Below are 27,424 nucleotides of genomic sequence, written 5' to 3' on the forward strand. Positions count from 1 at the left end.
CCTCCAAAGAGATGAAAGCATCAATCAATCTTATGACTGATAACAGTATACAAATAGCAAATAGGCATGAGTGCGATGGTGCGAGATTTCGCATGAGGCGAAAGAAAGATGCTCTATTCAACAAGGCAATAGCCGAATTGAATAGAGCATCTCTTTCTTTCACCAAATGCGAAATCTCGCACCATCGCACGAATAAGAATATTCGCTATTTGTGTTGTACAATGTCTCAGAATCTAGCGAAAATATGAAAAAAAAATCAAGAGTTTTTCCCTGCAGAGAGGGAGCAAAAAGCATAAGCTCACAAACACACATGACCTTGGACAGCATTTCGCATTTAGCCAGCAGGCTATCATACACGTACATAATGCGCCTTAATCTTTACTGACCATAATGAATTAAATCGTTTTGTGATGTCAACTCCCTGAAGCCATGCAACGGTACATTTTGGATGGTACATCGTGTGTGCATGCAAAGGTACGAATGTTTGACATTCAGTCTCCCATTTGCTTGCGCAGAAAAAGCTAAGTAGGCGTTGTACAACCACAAGTAAATGATGAACCATGTAGTAGCATGTTACAATCAATTGTTAGATGGTGCTTTTCATTACATTGCAGGCTACAAGATGCATAATTTGTATTAAAAAAATGAAAATACCTCTTGGCAATCACTCGACTGGAGGTTGCAACTGGTTTGGGAGCACATAAGTCCCATATCCTGTACACAGCTACACGTTTCGCATGGTCTCAGCACAATCTGTCCAACCTGAAAACGAATGGAAAGTCAAGGAAACATACAAATGGATTCAAGACCTGGGTCCCGTAACACAAAGGTGAGTGATTAATCGTACGCTTGAATTTCACGATCGATTGTACAGTGTAGTCAAGGTAATCGATCGTAGAAAAATGTTCTACGATCATTGCTAAGCTTTGTGTTACGGCCCCTGGGTAGCATTTCCACAAGAGATTTACCAGTGATTTCCCCTGACTTATTTGCTCTCAGGCAATCACACACAAGGGTTTCCTATGACTTGTTACATTCATCTGCAATTAAAAAAATGTAGAAAAAAATATTTCACAACTGCTCATTGACCTCACATGACCTTTGACCTTGACTTGGAAACACATAATTCATTTCATGTCATCTCACACAAGTTTCATTTAATTTGATCACTTCTTCTAACGAGAGGAGCACGTCTGTCAGTCACGCCTGGATTACACAATTCAATGTAGCAGCAGTGCTGACTTTGAAAACCACTTCATACATGTACAATGAATAATTTTCAAAAAATGAGGGGAAAAAGCAGATGATTTGATAAAATGACCTATACTAACCTTTTCTTAATAGTCACCTTAAATTACATTAGTCCGTTTGCCAATAAGTGGTAATCATATATGATGGTTTTATGGGGTACAGACTTATGTTTGCAAATTATCTTAATAACTCAAAATCTTAACCATGGGTAAGAAGTTTTTGATACATGACTGAAATTCATTGATCCTAAATGACCATAGACCATAATCATGTAGCCTACAATTTAGTTCAGGTGGACAGTGATACTTAATTACCCTCACGTCCAAGTTTAATCATAAAGGCCTTTATACTATCATAGTTAAAATGTCAAAAACTTAACCTCGGTTAAGATATCAATGCTCATGATGATAATGATCCACATCATTTTTATTATGCCATATCTGTGTTAAAACATTTTGACTTTTACGTTTAAAATGATTACCACACATCTGCTAAAGTAAGTGAGTTTTGAGGAACGATTTGAAAAGTTCAATGTTGTCAATTTCATGGAGCAAAGAAGGAAGTTCAAAAGGTGTAGAGCAATAGATAAAAAGGAGCAGTTTCTACATCCCATCAAGTGTGTGATGGGTACATAAAGATACCCAAACAATGTTTAAAGTTCACTAACCCTAAACGACCTTCAACTTGATAAGTGATACTTGATTACCCTTTTGTCTAAGTTTCATGAAATAAATTCAAAATGTTTCAAAACCATAACCCTGATTAAGAATTCAATGTTTATACCCCAAACATGGTCAACATACATTGTCCCTACAGGACCTAGATGTATCATGCGACCTGAAACTGGTGCAAGATGAAAAGTGATACTTAAAGGTCAATTCCACTTATAGAAAATGGTGATTTGAATCAATAGAGGAAAATCAAACAAGCAAAATGCTGAAAATTTCATTTAAATCGGTTGTAAAATAAGAAACTTTTGATATTTTAAAGTTACGCTCAATTTTCACATAACAGTTATATGCACAACTCAGTGACATGCAAATGAGAGAGTTGATGATGTCCCTCACACTATTTCTTTTGTTTTGTATTGTTTTGATAAATTATACAATATTTTAATTTTTCCAGATTTGACACTAAGGACAAACTTGACTGAATAATAAAATGTTAAAACAATGGTAATTCCACATGTTCTGGGAGGAATAAAAGTTTGTTTAACAGGACAATGAGGAGAAAATTAGAGTATTTCTTATTTCATGATAGAATACAAAGGAAATAGTGAGTGGGTGATGTCATCAGTCCCCTCAATTTCATACTGACCAGAATGTGCATATAATTGTTTTGTGAAATTAATCTAAACTTAAAAATGTCATAACTTTCTTATTTTATAACCGATTCTCATGCAATTTTCAGTGTTGTGCGTGTTGGATTTTTCTTTTTTTATTTACATCAACTTTTTTTGAGGTAGACTTTTTTATCAAAAAGACCCTTATGTTCAAGTTTCATGAAAAAAGTTCATATACTTTCAAAGTTATGACACTGTGAAAAATAACCTTGGTTAAGATTTCAATGTTGATGACACTGTCGGTGCCGTCACCACCTTTGGAAAGCGGCGCCTATAAGTCTCGCTCTGCTATGCAGGCAAGACAAAAATGAAGGAATTATAATTTTTTCATCAAAGTTAAAGGAGAATGAAACCCTTGAAACCAGATGAATCCATATCAAAGAGAAAAATCAAAGAAACATATTGTTGAAAGTTTGAGGAAGATTGAATGAATAATAAGAAAGTTATGAGCATTTGAATATTGAGATCACTAATGCCATGTAGATCCTCCCATTGGCAATGCGACCAATATCTGTGATGTCACACACGTACAACTCCCTCATTACTTTAGTACTTATTTCACTTATATTCTCACTTTTATAGAGTCTATCACAAGGTGAGGTGTTCTGTTTATGAGAGGACAAGTGCATAAGTTTCACAACATTATATCATTGATGAATCGTTTGTCATATGATTAGAATGAGCAAAAAGAGATGTTTTGGGGTATATTTTCAGTGTCCAAAAGGGGAGAGTTGTTCATCTGTGACATCATAGATCTTGGTCGCATTGCCAATGGGAGGATCTCCATAGCATTAGTGATCTCGACATTCAAATGCTCATAACTCTTCTATTGCTAGTCCTATTTTACTCAAACTTTTGTTGATCTTATTCTTTGATTTTTCTGCTTTCACAAAAGCTAACTTGCTGCAAGAGTTTCATTCTCCTTTAATGAAAGTTTGAATGCCCTTTGACCTTGGTCCAGTGACCTGAACCCCAATATAGCTTCCTGCACAGAGCTGCTAAATGGATTATCCCTTTAGGTATCATGTTAGGGACTAAATAAATGATTAACATGTAAAAATGTATAAAAATGGTACATACTTGATAAGTTGTAGAGGTGATGTCATCATAGCAAACATATGGTGTTGTAGTTCCTGAAAAAAAAGCATAAAGCCCATTATTTAGCTTTAAAAAAATGAATGCTAAAACTGTAAATGAGCACTTTTAGAAACGTACATCGACATAGAGGACTGGTACGAGATGACGTCATTTTTTGGCCTGCCATATGCCTCAGGTCCTCACACACGTCCACTATCAAAATCGAGAACCTCGCCACATCCATTTTGCGGTTCTCCTAAATCATAGACGACGTGCACGTGAGTAACGTCATTTTAACCGTTCAAGCCAAGCATGAAGATCACCCTATCCCTTTTAAAACACAGTTTTCAGTGACTTTTCACAAAATTAATGTAAGTTGTACGATGCATTGTGTTTATCATATTTGAAATTGCTTTCTGATCTCCAAAATATACATCGATATATATCCTAACTCGCCTAAAAAGGAATCAAAGCAAGTGAAAGAGACGTGTGCACAAGTTGCACCTTCGCATCACCCGACCGGGTCGCCAGATCTTCCGGGTCGGGCAGCGTGTCATGACCCGCTGGTCATCGCACTGTTTCACGTGTACGTACAAATAGAGTGAAATCTAAAGTATTCGCATCCGTAGTGAATAAAGGCAGACGACGACGTTGACTCGAACGATCAGATGACTGCTACGTCGTTCTCGTTCACTGCTCCTAAAACTCTCTAATGTTTCCTTGCCTGTATATAGATGTAAATACATCTTGGAGACATATGAGTGAATCTGCTGGTAAACATATAGGGTCTAAAAAAATGACAAGCTTATTGTAATAGAATCCATTATAAAACATCAGAATGTCTGAACACATCTTAATATTTCCTATTAAAAGGAGTCTTTAATCAAGCGTTGAAGTAATCAATCACCTCAAATGAAATTGCATTTCCAGCTCTCTTATTTGGGTGGTGTTTCAATGGTTAAATTTTGTATTTTCTTTTTGTTTTGTTACCTGGATGGAGTTAGATGCTATTCTAGGGGTTGAAATCTTTCTATCGATGTGAAAATCTCAGTTTTTGTGATCATCTTCTTATGTCTACTTTAATCCCGCGAAAATTAACAGCATTTACAGATGAAGCCATTTTCACTGTGGCTTTCCTGCATCCTCCATTGTTCTGTCTATGATGAAGAGTGTGTATATTGATCAATGAAAGCTGCTGATTCCCATCAAACAATGCAGCTTAGACTTTTGAAAAGTACTACCTAATTGATTCAACTTACCAGATGTTGTTGATGGTGTGGTTGTTTCTGGCGCTGCCGTTGTAGTTGGTGGAACTGTACATAGTAGTAATAATAGAAACGGTATAATTATACAAGTTATCAAAATATGAGTAGACTTCAGCGCAAACCTATGTGCATTTTAAAGTGATTTCTTCAACCTAGGCAGTCTTATGTTAATAATCTATTTGTTTTAGTAGTCTGGTACAAAATTGAGAAAAAACGTATCATAATAATATCCAACATTTACATGTATGTATCACTAAATATTTCCAAGCGCTGCATGCTATAGCCCCGGCTTTAGCAAGGCTACCCCGATCTGCCGCATCGAGCAATCAAGAAATTCCTTTCTACCGAGTACCCATTTACTACAATTGGGTGGAGAGTGGCAAATATAGATAAACACCTAGCCAAAAGATGCGAGTGCTGCAGTGAAATTCGAACCCCAGACCTTGTGGTTCAAAGTCAGGAGACTTATACCTTGGTCACATTTGCTCTACGGCGGCCGTACGGCGAGTCGAAAACAGCCGTTTTATTAATTTTAAGTCAAACCACCTATATATAGTTGGACAAAAAAATGTTAAAACGGCTGTTCTCGACTCGCCGTACGGCCACCGTAGAACAAATGTGACCAAGGTATTATACACTGAGCCACAACACCTCTTAAGTATAAAAAATTTCTCAAGAAATTTTAGAAAATAACCATTTTATTAATTTTCTGCAGATTAAAAAATGCTCTTTCAATTATACTTCAGTTCCTCTTACATTAACTAAACCCTTTGACAAGTTAGTTCTGTTCTGAAGAGCTTATTTGTCAAAAGGGGTCAGGTCCATTTTACATAAATTTTATTGTTTCTTTCTCAAAACCTGTAGACTTTTAGTAGCTCTGATGATACCACAGACAATATTGAAATTTACATTAAACTGTGAATAAAAGTGGAATAGAAAAATCACTTTTTCATTCAAAACGGATTGGATTCATTTCAGTTTGCTTGCAATAGGGTTAGGTCAACAATGATAATTTTTTTTTTAATATATAGAAATAAATTGAAGACCCAATTTTATATTCACATGAAAAGGTAGTACATCATGACAATTTAGTTTCTCAAAAGAATATTGCAATATGTGAGAATAAAATACATGATTTTTCTCTGAATGATCCAAAGTGGACCTAACCCCTTTTGCAACCAAACTCTTCATATCATGCTAGGGGCAAAATGTTTACCTTGTTCAATACATCCTCTGACTTGGACTCTAATAGTTAAGGGCCTGCTAGTCTCATCCAATACTTCAATGTCAAAAGATTCAACAGGTCCATTTTCAAATGTATCAAGAACTCTAAACATGCCAGGAGGAGTGGAGCTAACATCATATTCAATAGTATCTCCGCCGCTTGGTATATGCATAATATTTGAGATGCGAACCCTCTCTAGTGGGGTGGTTTGTCCTCCAGCCTCAAATAAACTCAGCGCATTCACTATCGTCATGTACCCTGGGATAGAGAGCTCAATATTGAATTTATTGACTCCAGACACCAGTGTGATAGTTTCATCGGTACTCTGATTACTCCGCTCAGCAGTAAGGATGATGCTAACATTCAAATTATCCAAGTCCTCCTCACAAACACCTAGAATAACAGCAGGTGATAAAAACAAGAAAAGTCATCTTTCAAAAAGTTTTTAGATATACCAGTTACAAGAATATGCAAGACATTTCTTTTGTTTATTGAGCGATTAAATAGAAACACTTTAACAGAATCTGATCTCACTGCACCAATTTCCATGTTCCAAAATCTGTTTAACAGGCATAATATTGTAAGTGTACACATAAAAACTGGCGTTAAGTAGAGATAAGATCAAAAGTAAGGACACCTAGACTTAGTACAAAATTGAATTTGCTTCTATATCTCAAAGTTAAAAACAAATTTCACTGACGATTCAGTTCAAATAGTAAGTACTTCTAATGAAAAGAACACTCCCATTCATTATTATGTATACCTGGTGTTGTTGTCACTGTTGTAGTGGTAGATGTTGTGGTCACTGCAATTAAAACATTCAGAAAAAAATTCCTTCAATCCAGAATGATGTGTACATATTATCAATTGACAGAAAACAACTATGTTGCTGCATATCAACTGAAATACATTTTCCTGAATATCACTCTCAATCTTCTAATTTGGCATTCTCCATTTTTTTTACCGAGGCCTTGCTGAAACCATGAAGAATGTCTAAATAGAAAACAACATTAATTTAAGCCCTAATGTGCCAAAAACATATGTGACAGAGCTAAAATTATTGCAATCTCCAACGCCAACCTTCAGAATTGTATCCACAACCATTGTGATATATCTCCTACAGAATCTAATTAACTTCCTACAAAATTTGCTTATCATGCAACCTTCAATGACACTATAACATTCAGGTCCCATTCGTCCATATACATCCCCAACTTTTTGAAAGGTGGCAGTTTACTTCCATAAGAATCACTGTAAAACCTAACATGACCTGTGTCTACTTAACTTGACCTCAAAGAGCACATTTACAGGAAAGTTTCCTTAAGGCATCAATGAACCAAGGTTGGTTGGCACTGCAAATCTTGATCAATGCAAGGCAGCACACAGAAAACCCCTAAAAGCTTGTTCAAACAAGTCAAAATCAAGTTTCACTGAAGCCTAGATAGGTGTGGAAACCTGCATGCAGCACAGCTGCAACAAGACAAAAGACCTTTTTTTTTTTCAATAATCTTCTCAAGCAGCATTTCCACAAATCATCTTAAAAATATCAAGCAAACTGAATGTGGTAAAGAAATAAGTTCAACTTTTGACCTTGATATCAAATGTAAATTCACCTTCCTTAAGACAAAATAACAGAGCCCCTATGGTAAAATAACATTATTTTCTCAAAATCCCTTGATTTTCACTGCGCTCCTGGACTTATTTACCCCTTCCCTTGACTAACATCTTGTTCCTCAACAAATATCACTCATTGCCTCAAATTTTAAATCATTTCAATTACTTATAACTCTATCAAAGTCAAGAAAACAACTCATTGAGTTGAGTAAACAAGTTCACTGAAGAGGTTCATCTGATACATGTGTAGGCATAAGAAACCATTCGTTTTTCCACAATCACAAAATTTACCTGTTTTCTGGTAAGCTTTCGCTTGCTAGGCTGCAAGCTTCGTCAGACCGTCGTTGTAAATGTAGCTGTAGTATCTGCTGTAGCTGGTGCTATCTGGTGGTGCTATCGCTGATGCACACCGATGGAGTATGGTATCGTACGTCAAGAATAGTGCGTATTGTCAAGAGTTATGACGGTCTCATGAAGATTACAGTCTAGCAAGCGAAAGCTCACCAAAAACAGGTATATTTTCGTGATTTCTCATTCTCATGTCTACTTAAAAAAGGTCTTGGTTTTGCTGTCACACCTGAGGAACTACTGGTTCAAGACTTCATAGTAGCGACAGAACAAGCTGCTTTATGGAGCATCTAGTACAGGAAGCCATCGTCACTGCTCCAGATGACATCAAACCTAGACTCTGGAAGCAGTGGCAGCATCAAATTCACTCATAAAGTCAAATAGGAAAACTCCAGTACTGGATAGTACTACCAAACTCTTCGTCTATAGGAAATCTACCCACATTGGCCAGTACCTCAATTTCAAGTCTCACCACCCTCTCTACCAAAAGTTGGGTATTATCCCCACTCTTATGAATAGAGCTAGATCAATCACCACCACGGATTGTGACCTTGTAGAGGAGGAAAAACACATTCAGACTTCACTCAGCATATTGTGGTTATCAAAGAACCCGTGAATATGTTTTGAAGACACCCAGCGCGAAAACTGAATCCCGCAAAAATAACAGCGTTTACAGAATAAAGCCATTTTCACTGTGGTATTCCTGCATCCTCCATTGTTCTGCCTATGATGAAGAGTGAGTATATTGGTCAATGAAAGCCACTGATTCCCATTAAAAAAATGCAGCCTAGACTTTTGAAAAGGTACCTAATTGATTCAACTTACCAGATGTTGTTGATGGTGTGGTTGTTTCTGGAGCTGCCGTTGTTGTTGGTGGAACTGCACAGAGTAGTAATGATAACATTAATATAATTGATGAGTTATCAAAATAAATTTCAGTGCATATTTATACACATTTCAGAGTGACATTTTTGTGATTGTGAAAAAAAGAGCGCTTTCTAGAGTAAACAAGTGTATTTGTAGAGAAAACAAATTAGTAACTCGAAGGAATGAGTGTTGATAATGATTGTAATAACAGCATATATACTCAGGGTAGCCACCTAATTACGAAAAAAAGTTCTCCCAGCGGTCCCTGCTATTACTATTACCCTGGCTTTAACTAAGCTACCTAGGCATTCAAGCATTTGAGGAACTTCTACCTACCGGATACCCACTCACCTCACCTGGGTTGAGTGCAGCACAATATGTGTAAAGTTCTTGCTAAAGGGAAACACAAGATGGCTTGGAATTGGACCCACATTTCACAGAGTTATGACCACTAGACCACAACACCCCTACATAAAGGTGGCAAGGATTCAACCCAAGTAAAATTAAGGTTATGATTCTTGAATTGTAGTCCCATCATGCAGCATCACAATAACATATATCAAAATGAATGAAAGAGTCATTGAGACAACTTACCAGGTGTTGTCGATTGGGTGGTTGTTTCTGGAGCTGCCGTTGTAGTTGTTGGAACTAGACAAGGTAGTAATGATTACATCATTATAATTATATGAGTTATCAAAATGAATTTCAGTGCAAATTTATACACATTTCAAAGTGGCTTCTTTTTTTTATTGTGAAGAAAAGAACATTTTCTAAAGTAAACAAGTTTATTTGTAGAAAATAAAAATTAGTAACGCGAAGGAATGCGTGTTGATAATGATAATAGTATTAACACCAAATATACCCAGGGTATCCACTTAATTACGAAAAAATGTTCTCCTAAAAGGCCCTGCTAGTACAATTACCCTGGCTTTGACTAAGCTATCTAGGCACTCAAGCATTTGAAGAAACTCTACATACCAGGTACCCATTCACCTTACCTGGGTTGAGTGCAGCACAATATGTCAGGAGACTTAATATACACTGAGCCACAAAACCTCTAAAGTATCTAAAATTACTCAAATAATTTTATAAAATGACCACTGTATTCATTTTCTGCAAATTACAAAATGCTCTATCAATTATACTCCAGTTCTTTTTACATTTGCTAAACCCTTTGACAAGTTGGTTCTAATAGTTTAGTGTCATCCTTGATCTCTTTATGTCAATTACATTACAGCTTCATTCGCAACTTCTTATCCCTTTCACTTGTTCTGTTACTTTTTACATAATTACCATAATACATTTCCAAAATGAGGGTGACATGGTAAGAAACTAACTTTTATTACCTAAGTATTCTGGTTGAGTGATAGTGATTTTTAAATGTTTCCAGAAGTAGTTGGTCCAAAACCTCAACAATGTGAGGGCCCAGACAAGAAAAGAAGAAAATTACATGCCCAACTAGCTCCCATACATGTAATTGAATTCAATTATCTGTGCTACTTCTTCTAATCTTGAAATGGTGCTCCTGCCATTTGTTTATTAAGTAAAACTAAATGGAAAAACTTGAACAGAATCTGATGTCATTGCAGCAATTTTTGTGTTCCGAAATCTGTTCACCAGGCCTAATATTGTTAGTGCACACAAAAAATTGCATTATAGGCTACGTACACATTAAAAATTGATTAATAGGCTATGTTTATGTGATAAAAGTCAGAAACATGATTCAAAACATAAACATAAATCATGGTAACTGCAGAATCAAAACCAATTTATCTTGGACAGGATAAGCAATGACTGCCTATTTTGATTTTGAAATATAAGATATATATATATATATATATGCCGAGGGCAAACTGTTTACCTTGTTCAACACATCCTCTGACTTGGACTTCAATAGTTAAGGGCCTGCTAGTCTCATCCAGTACTTCAATGTCAAAAGATTCAACAGGTGCATTACCAAATGTATCATTAACTCTAAACATTCCAGGAGGAGTGGAGCTATAAACATCATATTCATTAGTATCTCCGCCGCTTGGACTAGGCCTAATATTTGAGATGCGAACCCTCTCTAGAGGGGTGTTTTGTCCTCCAGCCTCAAATAAACTCAGCGCATTCACTATCGTCATGTACCCTGGGATAGAGAGCTCAATGCTGAATTTATTGACTCCAGACACCAGTGTGATAGTTTCATCGGTACTCTGATTATTCCCCTCAGCAATAAGGATGATGCTAACATTCAACTTATCCAAGTCCTCCTCACAAACACCTAGAATAATAGCAGGTGATAAAAACAAGAAAAGACATCTTTTAAAAAGTCTATAAATATACCAGTTACAAGAATATACAAGACATTTATTTTGTTTATTGAGTACAACTAAATAGAAACACTTTAACAGAATCTGATCTCACTGCACCGATTTCCATGTTCCAAAATCTGTTTACCAGGCATAATATTGTTAGTGTACACATAAAAACTGGCATTAAATAGAGATAAGATCAACAGCAAGGACACCTAGACTTAGTACAAAATTGAATTTGCTCCTATATCTCAAAGCTAAAAACAAATTTCACTGACGATTCAGTTCAAATAATAAGTACTTCTAATGAAAAGAACACTCCCATTCATTATCATGTATACCTGGTGTTGTTGTCACTGTTGTAGTGGAAGATGTTGTGGTCACTGCAATTAAAACATTCAGAAAGAAATTCCTTCAATCCAGAATGATGTGTGCATATTATCAATTGACAGAAAACAATTATGTTGCTGCATATCAACTGAAATACATTTTCCTGAATATCACTCTCAATCTTCTAATTTGGCATTCTCCATTTTTTTTCTTTACCTAGGCCTTGCTGAAACTATGAAGAATGTCTAAATAGAAAACAACATTAATTTAAGCTCTAATGTGCCAAAAACATATGTGACAGAGCTAAAATTATTGCCATCTCCAACGCCAACCTTTAGAATTGTATCCACAATCATTGTGATATATCTCCTACAGAATCTAATTAACTTCCTACAAAATTTGCTTATCATGCAACCTTCAATGACACTATAACATTCAGATCCCATTAGTCCATATACACCCCCAACTTTTTGAAAGCTGGCAGTTTACTTCCATAAGAATCACTGTAAAACCTAACATGACCTGTGTCTACTTAACTTGACCTCAAAGAGCACAATTACAGGAAAGTTTCCTTAAGGCATCAATGAACCAAGGTTGGTTGGCACTGCAAATCTTGATCAATGCAAGGCAGCACACAGAAAAACCCTAAAAGCTTGTTCAAACAAGTCAAAATCACGTTTCACTGAAGCCTAGATAGGTGTGGAAACCTATATGCAGCACAGCTGCCACAAGACAAAAGACCAATTTTTTTTACTAATCTTCTCAAGCAGCATTTACACAAATCATCTTAAAAATATCAAGCAAACTGAATGTGGTAAAGAAATAAGTTCAACTTATGACCTTGACCTTGATATCAAATGTAAATTCACCTTCTTTAAGATAAAATCACATTATTTTCCCCAAATCCCTTGATTTTCACTGCGCTCCTGGACTTATTTACCCCTTGCCTTGACTAACGGCTTGTTCCTCAACAAATATCACTCATTGCCTCAAATTTAAAATCATTTCAATTACTTATAACTCTTTCAAAGTCAAGAAAACAACTCATTGAGTTGAGTAAACAAGTTCACTGAAGAGGTTCATCTGATAGATGTGTAGGCATAAGAAACCATTCTTTTTTTCGACAATCACAAAATTTACCTGTTTTCTGGAAATCTTTCGCTTGCTAGGCTGCAAGCTTCGTCAGACCGTCGTTGTACATGTAGCTGGTGCTATCGCTGATGCACACCGATGGAGTATGGGATCGTACGTGGAGAATAGTGTGTATTGTCCAAAGTTATGACGGTCTCATGAAGCTTACAGTCTAGAAAGCGAAAGCTCACCAAAAACAGGTATATTTTCGTGATTTCTCATTCTCATGTCTACTTAAAAAGGGTCTTGGTTTCGCTGTCACACCTGAGGAACTACTGATTCAAGACTTCATAGTAGCGACAGAACAAGCTGCTTGCAATCTCATCAGTAGCAAGGCTAACCCTATTACTTCCAATCTTCCTCGACTGAACATCACCAGTGAAGAAAGAGAAGCCATCAACAATCTGTCCAAGAACAAGGACATTACTATTCTGCCTAAAGACAGAGGTAAAGCCACTGTAGTGTTGAACACCCAAGATAACAAGAGCAAGGTTAGTAACATGATAAGTTATAAAAGGACTGATGAGATTCTTCCTTCTGATCCTACCGCTTCTTATAAAAGGAAATTACTAGCATTACTGAAACCACCAAGACGAACAGAAAATATCAGCTTAGCAGTATGAATATCTCTACCCTACTGAGGAAAATATTCCTCGTCTCTACTGCATGCCTTAAATCCACAAAGAAGGATTTCCTCTCCGTCCTTTTGTCGATTACGCTAGATCAATATGATACAACACCTCCAGATCTCTGGCCTACATTTTGTCTCCTGTTGCAAGAACGGAGGATTTCAAAAACATAACATTGGACAAGGGAGAGATGTTGGTTTCCTTTCATGTTGTAAGTCTATTCACCATCACCCCCATAGAGCAATCCATTGACAATGTTGAAGATAGACTTAATCACGACGCAGACTGAAAGAAGGGACCTAACCTTTCTGTCACCGACATTGTAAAGCTCCTGCGTTTCATCCTAACAACTTATTATTTCGAGTTTGATGGTGTTTCATACCGCCAAAGGTTTTGAGCTGCTAAGGGGAGTCCTGTGTCACCCATTGAGGCTTACATCTTTATGGAGCATCTAGTACAGGAAGCCATCGTCACTGCTCCAGATGACATCAAACCTAGACTCTGGAAGCAGTGGCAGCATCAAATTCACTCATAAAGTCAAATAGGAAAACTCCAGTACCAAATGGTACTACCAAACTCTTCGTCTATAGGAAAGCTACCCACATTGGCCAGTACCTCAATTTCAAGTCTCACCACCCTCTCTACCAAAAGTTGGGTATTATCCCCACTCTTATGAATAGAGCTAGATCAATCACCACTACGGACTGTGACCTTGCAGAGGAGGAAGAACACATTCAGACTTCACTCAGCATATTGTGGTTATCAAAGAACGCGTGAATATGTTTTGAAGCCACCCAGCGCGAAAACTGAATCCCGCAAAAATAACAGCGTTTACAGAATAAAGCCATTTTCACTGTGGTTTTCCTGCATCCTCCATCGTTCTGCCTATGATGAAGTGTGTATATTGGTCAATGAAAGCCACTGATTCCCATTAAAAAAATACAGCTTAGACTTTTGAAAAGGTACCTAATTGATTCAACTTACCAGATGTTGTTGATGGTGTGGTTGTTTCTGGAGCTGCCGTTGTTGTTGGTGGAACTGCACAGAGTAGTAATGATAACATTAATATAATTGATATGAGTTATCAAAATAAATTTCAGTGCATATTTATACACATTTCAGAGTGACAGTTTTGTGATTGTGAAAAAAAAGAGCGTTTTCTCAAGTAAACAAGTGTATTTGTAGAGAAAACAAATTAGTAACTCGAAGGAATGAGTGTTGATAATGATTGTAATAACAGCATATATACTCAGGGTAGCCACTTAATTACGAAAAATTGTTCTCCCAGCGGGCCCTGCTATTACTATTACCCTGGCTTTAACTAAGCTACCTAGGCACTCAAGCATTTGAGGAACTTCTACCTACCGGATACCCACTCACCTCACCTGGGTTGAGTGCAGCACAATATGTGTAAAGTTCCTGCTAAAGGGAAACACAAGATTGCTTGGAATTGGACCCACATTTTACAGAGTTATGACCACTAGACCACAACACCCCTACATAAAGGTGGCAAGGATCCAACCCAAGTAAAATGAAGGTAATGATTCTTGAATTGTAGTCCCATCATGCAGCATCACAATAACAGATATCAAAATGAATGAAAGAGTCATTGAGACAACTTACCAGGTGTTGTTGATTGGGTGGTTGTTTCTGGAGCTGCTGTTGTAGTTGTTGGAACTAGAAAGGGTAGTGATGATAACATCAATATAATTATATGAATTATCAAAATGAATTTCAGTGCAAATTTATACACATTCCAAAGTGACTTCTATTTTTTTTATTGTGAAGAAAAGAACATTTTCTCAAGTAAACAAGTTTATTTGTAGAGAATACAAATTAGTAACGCGAAGGAATGAGTGTTGATAATGATAATAGTATTAACAGCAAATATACCCAGGGTATCCACTTAATTACGAAAAAATGTTCTCCTAGAAGGCCCTGCTAGTACAATTACCCTGGCTTTGACTAAACTATCTAGGCACTCAAGCATTTGAAGAAACTCTACATACCAGGTACCCATTCACCTTACCTGGGTTGAGTGCAGCACAATATGTCAGGAGACTTATACACTGAGCCACAAACCCTCTAAAGTATCTAAAATTACTCAAATAATTTTATAAAATGACCACTTTATTAATTTTCTGCAAATTACAAAATGCTCTATCAATTATACTCCAGTTCTTCTTACATTTGCTAAACCCTTTGACAAGTTGGTTCTGATAGTTTAGTGTCACCCTTGATCTCTTTATGTCAATGGCATTACAGCTTCATTCTCAACTTATTATCCCTTTCACTTGTTCTGTTACTTTTTACATAATTACCATAATACATTTCCAAAATGAGGGTGACATGGTAAGAAACTAACTTTTATTACCTAAGTATTCTGTTTGAGTGATAGTGATTTTTAAATGTTTCCAGAAGTAGTTGGTCCAAAACCTCAACAATGTGAGGGCCCAGACAAGAAAAGAAGAAAATTACATGCCCAACTAGCTCCCATACATGTAATTGAATTCAATTATCTGTGCTACTTCTTCTAATATTGGAATGGTGCTCCTGCCATTTGTTTATTAAGTATAACTAAATGGAAAAACTTGAACAGAATCTGATGTCATTGCAGCAATTTTTGTGTTCCGAAATCTGTTCACCAGGCCTAATATTGTAAGTGCACACAAAAAATTGCATTATAGGCTACGTACACATTAAAAATTGATTAATAGGCTATGTTTATGTGATAAAAGTCAGAAACATGATTCAAAACATAAACATAAATCATGGTAACTGCAGAATCAAAACCAATTTATCTTGGACAGGATAAGCAATGACTGCCTATTTTGATTTTGAAATATAAGATATATATATATATATATATATATATATATATATATCAAGAGAGGATCTCCTATCTGCAGAACCAAAACAAGGGAATAATGAAAGGATCCCTCTTGTTACTACATACCATCCCCAGGCCAAAAGGTTTGCCAAAACCACAAAGAGGGAATGGTCTGCGAATATCAACCTTGACCCTAAACTCTCTACCGCTATGGGCGATCCTCCCCTTCACTCACAACGCCAGCCTCCTAGCATTAGAAAGCTACTAGTAAGGAGCGAACTGCCCAAACCTTCGCCCCCAAAAGGCAACAAAAGATGTGGCAAGCCACGATGCCAAGTATGCACTTACTTAACCACCGATAGCACAGTAAAAATTTCTCAGTCCCTTACTGTCCACCCCCCTAACCACACATGTGACGCACAGAATGTCTTGTATTGCATAATGTGTACCAAATGCCCGGGGGTCACTTACATTGGTGAAACCAGCACCAAATTTCGCACCAGATTCAATAACCACAAAAGCTCCATCACCAAAAACAAAAAGGACTTTCCAGTGGCCGACCACTTCAACCTCCCTAATCACTCTGTCAAAGATATCAAAGTCTGCATCTTCGGCGGAGGATACAGATCGGCAGAGGAACGGAAATGGGCTGAGCTGAGACATATCGTCAAAAGCCGCACGTTTGAAAGTGGCCTGAACAAAGATCTGTCTTGGCTCAACGCATTCACATTCTATAGATAATCATATCTTTTTCCTCTTTGCCTTAATTTCCTTAATTCAGCTATCTTGTTTATTATGATCTCTCTGTACAATGTGCAGCGTGCGCGGTCTCAGTTAGACACTCTTATTATTACGAAATATTTTTATTGTTACGAAACCTAAATCATACTCTTTTATTATTACGTAACTTACGTCATTAATGGTCTATTACCCAAAAGCGCGCACTATACATTCATAACAGCATTTTGCGCAGCTAGCAGTGGTTACCCTAGTCCCGCTGAGATCGCGCACGCTTTAATAAAAACAACTGTCATTCAAACTTGTCACAATTCACGAATCTTCCCTGAAGAAGGTAGATGTCTACCGAAAATTTGGAGATTGAATAAAAGAACTTAACTGTTGGCACTTCAAAAACTGCATTACTCGTGAATTTGTTTCGCATTTCTGATGTCTTATATATATATATATATATATATGCTGAGGGCAAACTGTTTACCTTGTTCAACACATCCTCTGACTTGGACTTCAATAGTTAAGGGCCTGCTAGTCTCATCCAGTACTTCAATGTCAAAAGATTCAACAGGTGCATTACCAAATGTATCATTAACTCTAAACATTCCAGGAGGAGTGGAGCTATAAACATCATATTCATTAGTATCTCCGCCGCTTGGACTAGGCCTAATATTTGAGATGCGAACCCTCTCTACAGGGGTGTTTTGTCCTCCAGCCTCAAATAAACTCAGCGCATTCACTATCGTCATGTACCCTGGGATAGAGAGCTCAATATTGAATTTATTGACTCCAGACACCAGTGTGATAGTTCCATCGGTACTCTGATTATTCCCCTCAGCAATAAGGATGATGCTAACATTCAACTTATCCAAGTCCTCCTCACAAACACCTAGAATAATAGCAGGTGATAAAAACAAGAAACGACATCTTTTAAAAAGTCAATAAATATACCAGTTACAAGAATATGCAAGACATTTATTTTGTTTATTGAGTACAACTAAATAGAAACACTTTAACAGAATCTGATCTCACTGCACCGATTTCCATGTTCCAAAATCTGTTTACCAGGCATAATATTGTTAGTGTACACATAAAAACTGGCATTAAATAGAGATAAGATCAACAGCAAGGACACCTAGACTTAGTACAAAATTGAATTTGCTCCTATATCTCAAAGTTAAAAACAAATTTCACTGATGATTCAGTTCAAATAGTAAGTACTTCTAATGAAAAGAACACTCCCATTCATTATCATGTATACCTGGTGTTGTTGTCACTGTTGTAGTGGAAGATGTTGTGGTCACTGCAATTAAAACATTCAGAAAGAAATTCCTTCAATCCAGAATGATGTGTGCATATTATCAATTGACAGAAAACAATTATGTTGCTGCATATCAACTGAAATACATTTTCCTGAATATCACTCTCAATCTTCTAATTTGGCATTCTCCATTTTTTTTTCTTTACCTAGGCCTTGCTGAAACTATGAAGAATGTCTAAATAGAAAACAACATTAATTTAAGCCCTAATGTGCCAAAAACATATGTGGCAGAGCTAAAATTATTGCCATCTCCAACGCCAACCTTTAGAATTGTATCCACAATCATTGTGATATATCTCCTACAGAATCTAATTAACTTCCTACAAAATTTGCTTATCATGCGACCTTCAATGACACTATAACATTCAGGTCCCATTCCTCCATATACACCCCTAACTTTTTGAAAGGTGGCAGTTTACTTCCATAAGAATCACTGTAAAACCTAACATGACTTGTGTCTACCTAACTTGACCTCAAAGAGCACAATTACAGGAAAGTTTCCTTAAGGCATCAATGAACCAAGGTTGGTTGGCACTGCAAATCTTGATCAATGCAAGGCAGCACACAGAAAAACCCTAAAAGCTTGTTCAAACAAGTCAAAATCACGTTTCACTGAAGCCTAGATAGGTGTGGAAACCTATATGCAGCACAGCTGCCACAAGACAAAAGACCAAATTTTTTTTACTAATCTTCTCAAGCAGCATTTACACAAATCATCTTAAAAATATCAAGCAAACTGAATGTGGTAAAGAAATAAGTTCAACTTATGACCTTGACCTTGATATCAAATGTAAATTCACCTTCTTTAAGATAAAATCACATTATTTTCCCCAAATCCCTTGATTTTCACTGCGCTCCTGGACTTATTTACCCCTTGCCTTGACTAACAGCTTGTTCCTCAACAAATATCACTCATTGCCTCAAATTTTAAATCATTTCAATTACTTATAACTCTTTCAAAGTCAAGAAAACAACTCATTGAGTTGAGTAAACAAGTTCACTGAAGAGGTTCATCTGATAGATGTGTAGGCATAAGAAACCATTCTTTTTTTCGACAATCACAAAATTTACCTGTTTTCTGGAAATCTTTCGCTTGCTAGGCTGCAAGCTTCGTCAGACCGTCGTTGTACATGTAGCTGTAGAAGCTGCTGTAGCTGGTGCTATCGCTGATGCACACCGATGGAGTATGGGATCGTACGTCGAGAATAGTGTGTATTGTCCAAAGTTATGACGGTCTTGAAAGCGAAAGCTCACCAAAAACAGGTATATTTTCGTGATTTCTCATTCTCACGTCTACTTAAAAAGGGTCTTGGTTTCGCTGTCACACCTGAGGAACTACTGGTTCAAGACTTCATAGTAGCGACAGAACAAGCTGCTTGCAATCTCATCAGTATCAAAGCTAACCCTATTACTTCCAATCTTCCTCGACCGAACATCACCAGTGAAGAAAGAGAAGCCATCAACAATCTGTCCAAGAACAACGACATTACTATTCTGTCTAAAGACAGAGGTAAAGCCACTGTAGTGTTGAACACCCAAGATAACAAGAGCAAGGTTAGTACAATGATAAGTTATAAAAGGACTGATGAGATTCTTCCTTCTGATCCTACCGCTTCTTATAAAAGGAAATTACTAGCATTACTGAAACCACCAAGACGAACAGAAAATATCAGCTAAGCAGTATGAATATCTCTACCCTACTGAGGAAAATATTCCTTGTCTCTACTGCATGCCTTAAATCCACAAAGAAGGATTTCCTCTCCGTCCTTTTGTCGATTACGCTTGATCAATATGATACAACACCTCCAGATCTCTGGCCTACATTTTGTCTCCTAATGCAAGAACGGAGGATTTCAAAAACATAACATTGGACAAGGGAGAGATGATGGTTTCCTTTCATGTTGTAAGTCTATTCACCATCACCCCCATAGAGCAATCCATTGACAATGTTAAAGATAGACTTAATTACGACGTAGACTAAAAGAAGAGACCTAACCTTTCTGTCACTGACATTGTAAAGCTCCTGCGTTTCATCCTAACAACTTATTATTTCCAGTTTGATGGTGTTTCATACCGCCAAAGGTTTGGAGCTGCTAAGGGGAGTCCTGTGTCACCCATTGAGGCTTACATCTTTATGGAGCATCTAGTACAGGAAGCCATCGCCACTGCTCCAGAAGACATCAAACCTAGACTCTGGAAGCAGTGGCAGCATCAAATTCAATCATAAAGTCAAATAGGAAAACTCCAGTACCGGATGGTACTACCAAACTCTTCGTCTATAGGAAAGCTACCCACATTGGCCAGTACCTCAATTTCAAGTCTCACCACCCTCTCTACCAAAAGTTGGGTATTATCCCCATTCTTATGAATAGAGCTAGATCAATCACCACTACGGATTGTGACCTTGCAGAGGAAGAAGAACACATTCAGACTTCACTCAGCAGATTGTGGTTATCAAAGAACCCGCGAATATGTTTTGAAGCCACCCAGCGCGAAAACTGAATCCCGCAAAAATAACAGCGTTTACAGAATAAAGCCATTTTCACTGTGGTTTTCCTGCATCCTCCATTGTTCTGCCTATGATGAAGAGTGTGTATATTGGTCAATGAAAGCCACTGATTCCCATTAAAAAAATACAGCTTAGACTTTTGAAAAGGTACTTAATTGATTCAACTTACCAGATGTTGTTGATGGTGTGGTTGTTTCTGGAGCTTCCGTTGTTGTTGGTGGAACTGCACAGAGTAGTAATGATAACATTAATATCATTTATGAGTTATCAAAATAAATTTCAGTGCATATTTATACACATTTCAGAGTGACATTTTTGTGATTGTGAAAAAAGAGCGTTTTCTCAAGTAAACAAGTGTATTTGTAGAGAAAACAAATGAGTAACTCGAAGGAATGAGTGTTGATAATAATTGTAATAACAGCATATATACTCAGGGTAGCCACTTAATTACAAAAAAATGTTCTTTCAGCGGGCCCTGCTATTACTATTACCCTGGCTCTAACTAAGCTACCTAGGCACTCAAACATTTGAGGAACTTCTACCTACCGGATACCCACTCACCTCACCTGGGTTGAGTGCAGCACAATATGTGTAAAGTTCCTGCTAAAGGGAAACACAAGATGGCTTGGAATTGGACCCACATTTCACAGAGTTATGACCACTAGACCACAACACCCCTACATAAAGGTGGCAAGGATCCAACCCAAGTAAAATGAAGGTAATGATTCTTGAATTGTAGTCCCATCATGCAGCATCACAATAACAGATATCAAAATGAATGAAAGAGGCATTGAGACAACTTACCAGGTGTTGTCGATTGGGTGGTTGTTTCTGGAGCTGCCGTTGTAGTTGTTGGAACTAGACAGGGTAGTAATGATAACATCAATATAATTATGAGTTATCAAAATAAATTTCAGTGCAAATTTATACACATTTCAAAGTGACTTCTTTTTTTTCATTGTGAAGAAAAGAACATTTTCTCAAATTTCTCAAGTTTATCTGTAGAGAATACAAATTAGTAACGCGAAGGAATGAGTGTTGATAATGATAATAGTATTAACACCAAATATACCCAGGGTATCCACTTAATTACGAAAAAATGTTCTCCTAGAAGGCCCTGCTAGTACTATTACCCTGGCTTTGACTAAGCTATCTAGGCACTCAAGCATTTGAAGAAACTCTACATACCAGGTACCCATTCACCTTACCTGGGTTGAGTGCAGCACAATATGTCAGGAGACTTATACACTGAGCAACAACACCTCTAAAGTATCTAAAATTACTCAAATAATTTTAAACAATAACCCCTTTATTCATTTTCTGCAAATTACAAAATGCTCTATCAATTATACTCCAGTTCTTCTTACATTTGCTAAACCCTTTGACAAGTTGGTTCTGATAGTTTAGTGTCATCCTTGATCTCTTTATGTCAATTACATTACAGCTTCATTCTCAACTTCTTATCCCTTTCACTTGTTCTGTTACTTTTTACATAATTACCATAATACATTTCCAAAATGAGGGTGACATGGTAAGAAACTAACTTTTATTACCTAAGTATTCTGGTTGAGTGATAGTGATTTTTAAATGTTTCCAGAAGTAGTTGGTCCAAAACCTCAACAATATGAGAGCCCAGACAAGAAAAGAAGAAAATTACATGCCCAACTAACTCCCATACATGTAATTGAATTCAATTATCTGTGCTACTTCTTCTAATATTGGAATGGTGCTCCTGCCATTTGTTTATTAAGTATAACTAAATGGAAAAACTTGAACAGAATCTGATGTCATTGCAGCAATTTTTGTGTTCCGAAATCTGTTCACCAGGCCTAATATTGTTAGTGCACACAAAAAATTGCATTATAGGCTACATACACATTAAAAATTGATTAATAGGCTATGTTTATGTGATAAAAGTCAGAAACATGATTCAAAACATAAACATAAATCATGGTAACTGCAGAATCAAAACCAATTTATCTTGGACAGGATAAGAAATGACTGCCTATTTTGATTTTGAAATATATATATATATATATATATATGCCGAGGGCAAACTGTTTACCTTGTTCAACACATCCTCTGACTTGGACTTCAATAGTTAAGGGCCTGCTAGTCTCATCCAGTACTTCAATGTCAAAAGATTCAACAGGTGCATTACCAAATGTATCATTAACTCTAAACATTCCAGGAGGAGTGGAGCTATAAACATCATATTCATTAGTATCTCCGCCGCTTGGACTAGGCCTAATATTTGAGATGCGAACCCTCTCTAGAGGGGTGTTTTGTCCTCCAGCCTCAAATAAACTCAGCGCATTCACTATCGTCATGTACCCTGGGATAGAGAGCTCAATATTGAATTTATTGACTCCAGACACCAGTGTGATAGTTTCATCGGTACTCTGATTATTCCCCTCAGCAATAAGGATGATGCTAACATTCAACCTATCCAAGTCCTCCTCACAAACACCTAGAATAATAGCAGATGATAAAAACAAGAAAAGACATCTTTTAAAAAGTCTATAAATATACCAGTTACAAGAATATGCAAGACATTTATTTTGTTTATTGAGTACAACTAAATAGAAACACTTTAACAGAATCTGATCTCACTGCACCGATTTCCATGTTCCAAAATCTGTTTACCAGGCATAATATTGTTAGTGTACACATAAAAACTGGCATTAAATAGAGATAAGATCAACAGCAAGGACAACTAGACTTAGTACAAAATTGAATTTGCTCCTATATCTCAAAGTTAAAAACAAATTTCACTGACGATTCAGTTCAAATAGTAAGTACTTCTAATGAAAAGAACACTCCCAATCATTATTATGTATACCTGGTGTTGTTGTCACTGCTGTAGTGGAAGATGTTGTGGTCACTGCAATTAAAACATTCAGAAAAAAAATCCTTCAATACAGATTGAAGTGTGCATATTATCAATTGACAGAAAACAATTATGTTGCTGCATATCAACTGAAATACATTTTCCTGAATATCACTCTCAATCTTCTAATTTGGCATTCTCCATTTTTTTTTCTTTACCTAGGCCTTGCTGAAACTATGAAGAATGTCTAAATAGAAAACAACATTAATTTAAGCCCTAATGTGCCAAAAACATATGTGACAGAGCTAAAATTATTGCAATCTCCAACGCCAACCTTCAGAATTGTATCCACAATCATTGTGATATATCTCCTACAGAATCTAATTAACTTCCTACAAAATTTGCTTATCATGCAACCTTCAATGACACTATAACATTCAGGTCCCATTAGTCCATATACACCCCCAACTTTTTGAAAGCTGGCAGTTTACTTCCATAAGAATCACTGTAAAACCTAACATGACCTGTGTCTACCTAACTTGACCTCAAAGAGCACATTTACAGGAAAGTTTCCTTAAGGCATCCATGAACCAAGGTTGGTTGGCACTGCAAGTCTTGATCAATGCAAGGCAGCACACAGAAAACCCCTAAAAGCTTGTTCAAACAAGTCAAAATCAAGTTTCACTGAAGCCTAGATAGGTGTGGAAACCTGGATGCAGCACAGCTGCCACAAGACAAAAGACCAATTTTTTTTTACTAATCTTCTCAAGCAGCATTTACACAAATCATCTTAAAAATATCAAGCAAACTGAATGTGGTAAAGAAATAAGTTCAACTTATGACCTTGACATCAAATGTAAATTCACCTTCTTAAGACAAAATTACAGAGCCCCTATAGTAAAATAACATTATTTTCCCCAAATCCCTTGATTTTCACTGCGCTCCTGGACTTATTTACCCCTTGCCTTGACTAACAGCTTGTTCCTCAACAAATATCACTCATTGCCTCAAATTTAAATCAATTCAATTACTTATAACTCTATCAAAGTCAAGAAAACAACTCATTGAGTTGAGTAAACAAGTTCACTGAAGAGGTTCATCTGATAGATGTGTAGGCATAAGAAACCATTCTTTTTTTCGACAATCACAAAATTTACCTGTTTTCTGGTAAGCTTTCGCTTGCTAGGTTGCAAGCTTCGTCAGACTGTCGTTGTACATGTAGCTGTAGCTGGTGCTATCTGGTGGTGCTATCGCTGATGCACACCGATGGAGTATGGGATCGTACGTCGAGAATAGTGTGTATTGTCCAAAGTTATGACGGTCTCATGAAGCTTACAGTCTAGCAAGCGAAAGCTCACCAAAAACAGGTATATTTTCGTGATTTATCATTCTCATGTCTACTTAAAAAGGGTCTTGGTTTCGATGTCACACCTGAGGAACTACTGGTTCAAGACTTCATAGTAGCAACAGAACAAGCTGCTTGCAATCTCATCAGTAGCAAGGCTAACCCTATTACTTCCAATCTTCCTCGACCGAACATCACCAGTGAAGAAAGAGAAGCCATCAACAATCTGTCCAAGAACAAGGACATTACTATTCTGCCTAAAGACAGAGGTAAAGCCACTGTAGTGTTGAACACCCAAGATTACAAGAGCAAGGTTAGTAACATGATAAGTTATAAAAGGACTGATGAGATTCTTCCTTCTGATCCTACCGCTTCTTATAAAAGGAAATTACTAGCATTATTGAAACCACCAAGACGAACAGAAAATATCAGCTAAGCAGAATGAATATCTCTACCCTACTGAGGAAAATATTCCTTGTCTCTACTGCATGCCTTAATTCCACAAAGAAGGAAATCCTCTCCGTCCTTTTGTCGATTACACTAGATCAATATGATACAACACCTCCAGATCTCTGGCCTACATTTTGTCTCCTGTTGCAAAAACGGAGGATTTCAAAAACATAACATTGGACAAGGGAGAGATGATGGTTTCCTTACATGTTGTAAGTCTATTCACCATCACCACCATAGAGCGATCCATTGACAATGTTGAAGATAGACTTAATCACGACGCAGACTGAAAGAAGAGACCTAACCTTTCTGTCACTGACATTGTAAAGCTCCTGCGTTTCATCCTAACAACTTATTATTTCCAGTTTGATGGTGTTTTATACCGCCAAAGGTTTGGAGCTGCTAAGGGAAGTCCTGTGTCACATATTGAGGCTTACATCTTTATGGAGCATCTAGTACAGGAAGCCATCGCCACTGCTCCAGATGACATCAAACCTAGACTCTGGAAGCAGTGGCAGCATCAAATTCACTCATAAAGTCAAATAGGAAAACTCCAGTACCACATGGTACTACCAAACTCTTCGTCTATAGGAAAGCTACCCACATTGGCCAGTACCTCAATTTCAAGTCTCACCACCCTCTCTACCAAAAGTTGGGTATTATCCCCACTCTTATGAAGAGAGCTAGATCAATCACCACTACGGATTGTGACCTTGCAGAGGAAGAAGAACACATTCAGACTTCACTCAGCAGGTTGTGCTTATTATAGAACCTGCGAATATGTTTTGAAGCCACCCAGCGCGAAAACTGAATCCCGCAAAAATAAGTGTTTACAGAATAAAGCCATTTTCACTGTGGTTTTCCTGCATCCTCCATTGTTCTGCCTATGATGAAGAGTGTGCATATTGGTCAATGAAAGCCACTGATTCCCATTAAAAAAATACAGCCTAGACTTTTGAAAAGGTACCTAATTGATTCAACTTACCAGATGTTGTTGATGGTGTGGTTGTTTCTGGAGCTGTGGTTGTTTCTGGAGCTTCCGTTGTTGTTGGTGGAACTGCACAGAGTAGTAATGATAACATTAATATAATTGATGAGTTATCAAAATAAATTTCAGTGCATATTTATACACATTTCAGAGTGACATGTTTGTGATTGTGAAAAAAAGAGCGTTTTCTCAAGTAAACAAGTGTATTTGTAGAGAAAACAAATTAGTAACTCGAAGGAATGAGTGTTGATAATAATTGTAATAACAGCATATATACTCAGGGTAGCCACTTAATTACGAAAAAATGTTCCCCCAGCGGGCCCTACTATAACCCTGGCTTTAACTAAGCTACCTAGGCACTCAAGCATTTGAGGAACTTCTACCTACCGGATACCCACTCACCTCACCTGGGTTGAGGGCAGCACAATATGTGTAAAGTTCCTGCTAAAGGGAAACACAAGATGGCTTGGAATTGGACCCACATTTCACAGAGTTATGACCACTAGACCACAACACCCCTACATAAAGGTGGCAAGGATCCAACCCAAGTAAAATGAAGGTAATGATTCTTGAATTCTCGCTACCCCAAATAGGAACAAAAATCTCATAATGCGCGAGACGAGATAATTTTCACTCCGTCCGGTCGTCATCACCACTTCCGGTTCCGAGTCATGCTCGCGCGAGGTTCGCGATACTGAGTTTTCCACCACGCTGAAATCAACCCAATCAGCGTAATATGTACAGCTTATAATACTTTTTATTTAATTTGGTCAGTTTTGATTCCATTTGAATTATAAATAAAATTAAAAAAATATATTTCACGTGAAAATAATTTTTATTCATGTTTTTATTTGGTTATTAAAAAAAAAGAAAAAGAATGAATATCTTAAAATATTGCATTTAGCGACCGGCCTGACATCACGATCGTATTCGACTAGACGCTAAATATATACACTACAGCATTCATTCCGTTCAATTTTTCGTCGACCACAAAATGGATAAAAAAATCAGTTTCGGAACTTAAAAAAATCTTAACTGACAGA

At 37.0% G+C, this 27,424-nt stretch overlaps 1 protein-coding gene across 1 annotated transcript in view; it reads right to left on the reverse strand.

Moving 5' to 3' along the window:
• The window catches only part of LOC129273999 (mucin-2-like), a 131,501-nt gene that overhangs the window by 26,503 nt on the left and 77,574 nt on the right, over positions 1–27,424 (reverse strand). Inside the window, exons 42-59 of the mRNA XM_064108643.1 lie at positions 26,379–26,450; positions 23,611–23,652; positions 22,834–23,238; positions 21,573–21,626; positions 20,938–20,991; positions 18,200–18,241; positions 17,423–17,827; positions 15,000–15,053; positions 14,361–14,414; positions 11,628–11,669; positions 10,851–11,255; positions 9,584–9,637; positions 8,948–9,001; positions 6,924–6,965; positions 6,152–6,553; positions 4,930–4,983; positions 3,674–3,726; positions 655–762 (exon numbers count right to left, since the gene is read on the reverse strand). Coding sequence (XP_063964713.1) covers positions 655–762; positions 3,674–3,726; positions 4,930–4,983; positions 6,152–6,553; positions 6,924–6,965; positions 8,948–9,001; positions 9,584–9,637; positions 10,851–11,255; positions 11,628–11,669; positions 14,361–14,414; positions 15,000–15,053; positions 17,423–17,827; positions 18,200–18,241; positions 20,938–20,991; positions 21,573–21,626; positions 22,834–23,238; positions 23,611–23,652; positions 26,379–26,450 — 2,396 coding nt within the window. The remainder of the gene's footprint in view (positions 1–654; positions 763–3,673; positions 3,727–4,929; positions 4,984–6,151; positions 6,554–6,923; positions 6,966–8,947; positions 9,002–9,583; positions 9,638–10,850; positions 11,256–11,627; positions 11,670–14,360; positions 14,415–14,999; positions 15,054–17,422; positions 17,828–18,199; positions 18,242–20,937; positions 20,992–21,572; positions 21,627–22,833; positions 23,239–23,610; positions 23,653–26,378; positions 26,451–27,424) is intronic.

The sequence above is a fragment of the Lytechinus pictus genome, chromosome 13, assembly GCF_037042905.1.
Source record: "Lytechinus pictus isolate F3 Inbred chromosome 13, Lp3.0, whole genome shotgun sequence".
Classification (NCBI taxonomy): Eukaryota; Metazoa; Echinodermata; class Echinoidea; order Temnopleuroida; family Toxopneustidae; genus Lytechinus; species Lytechinus pictus.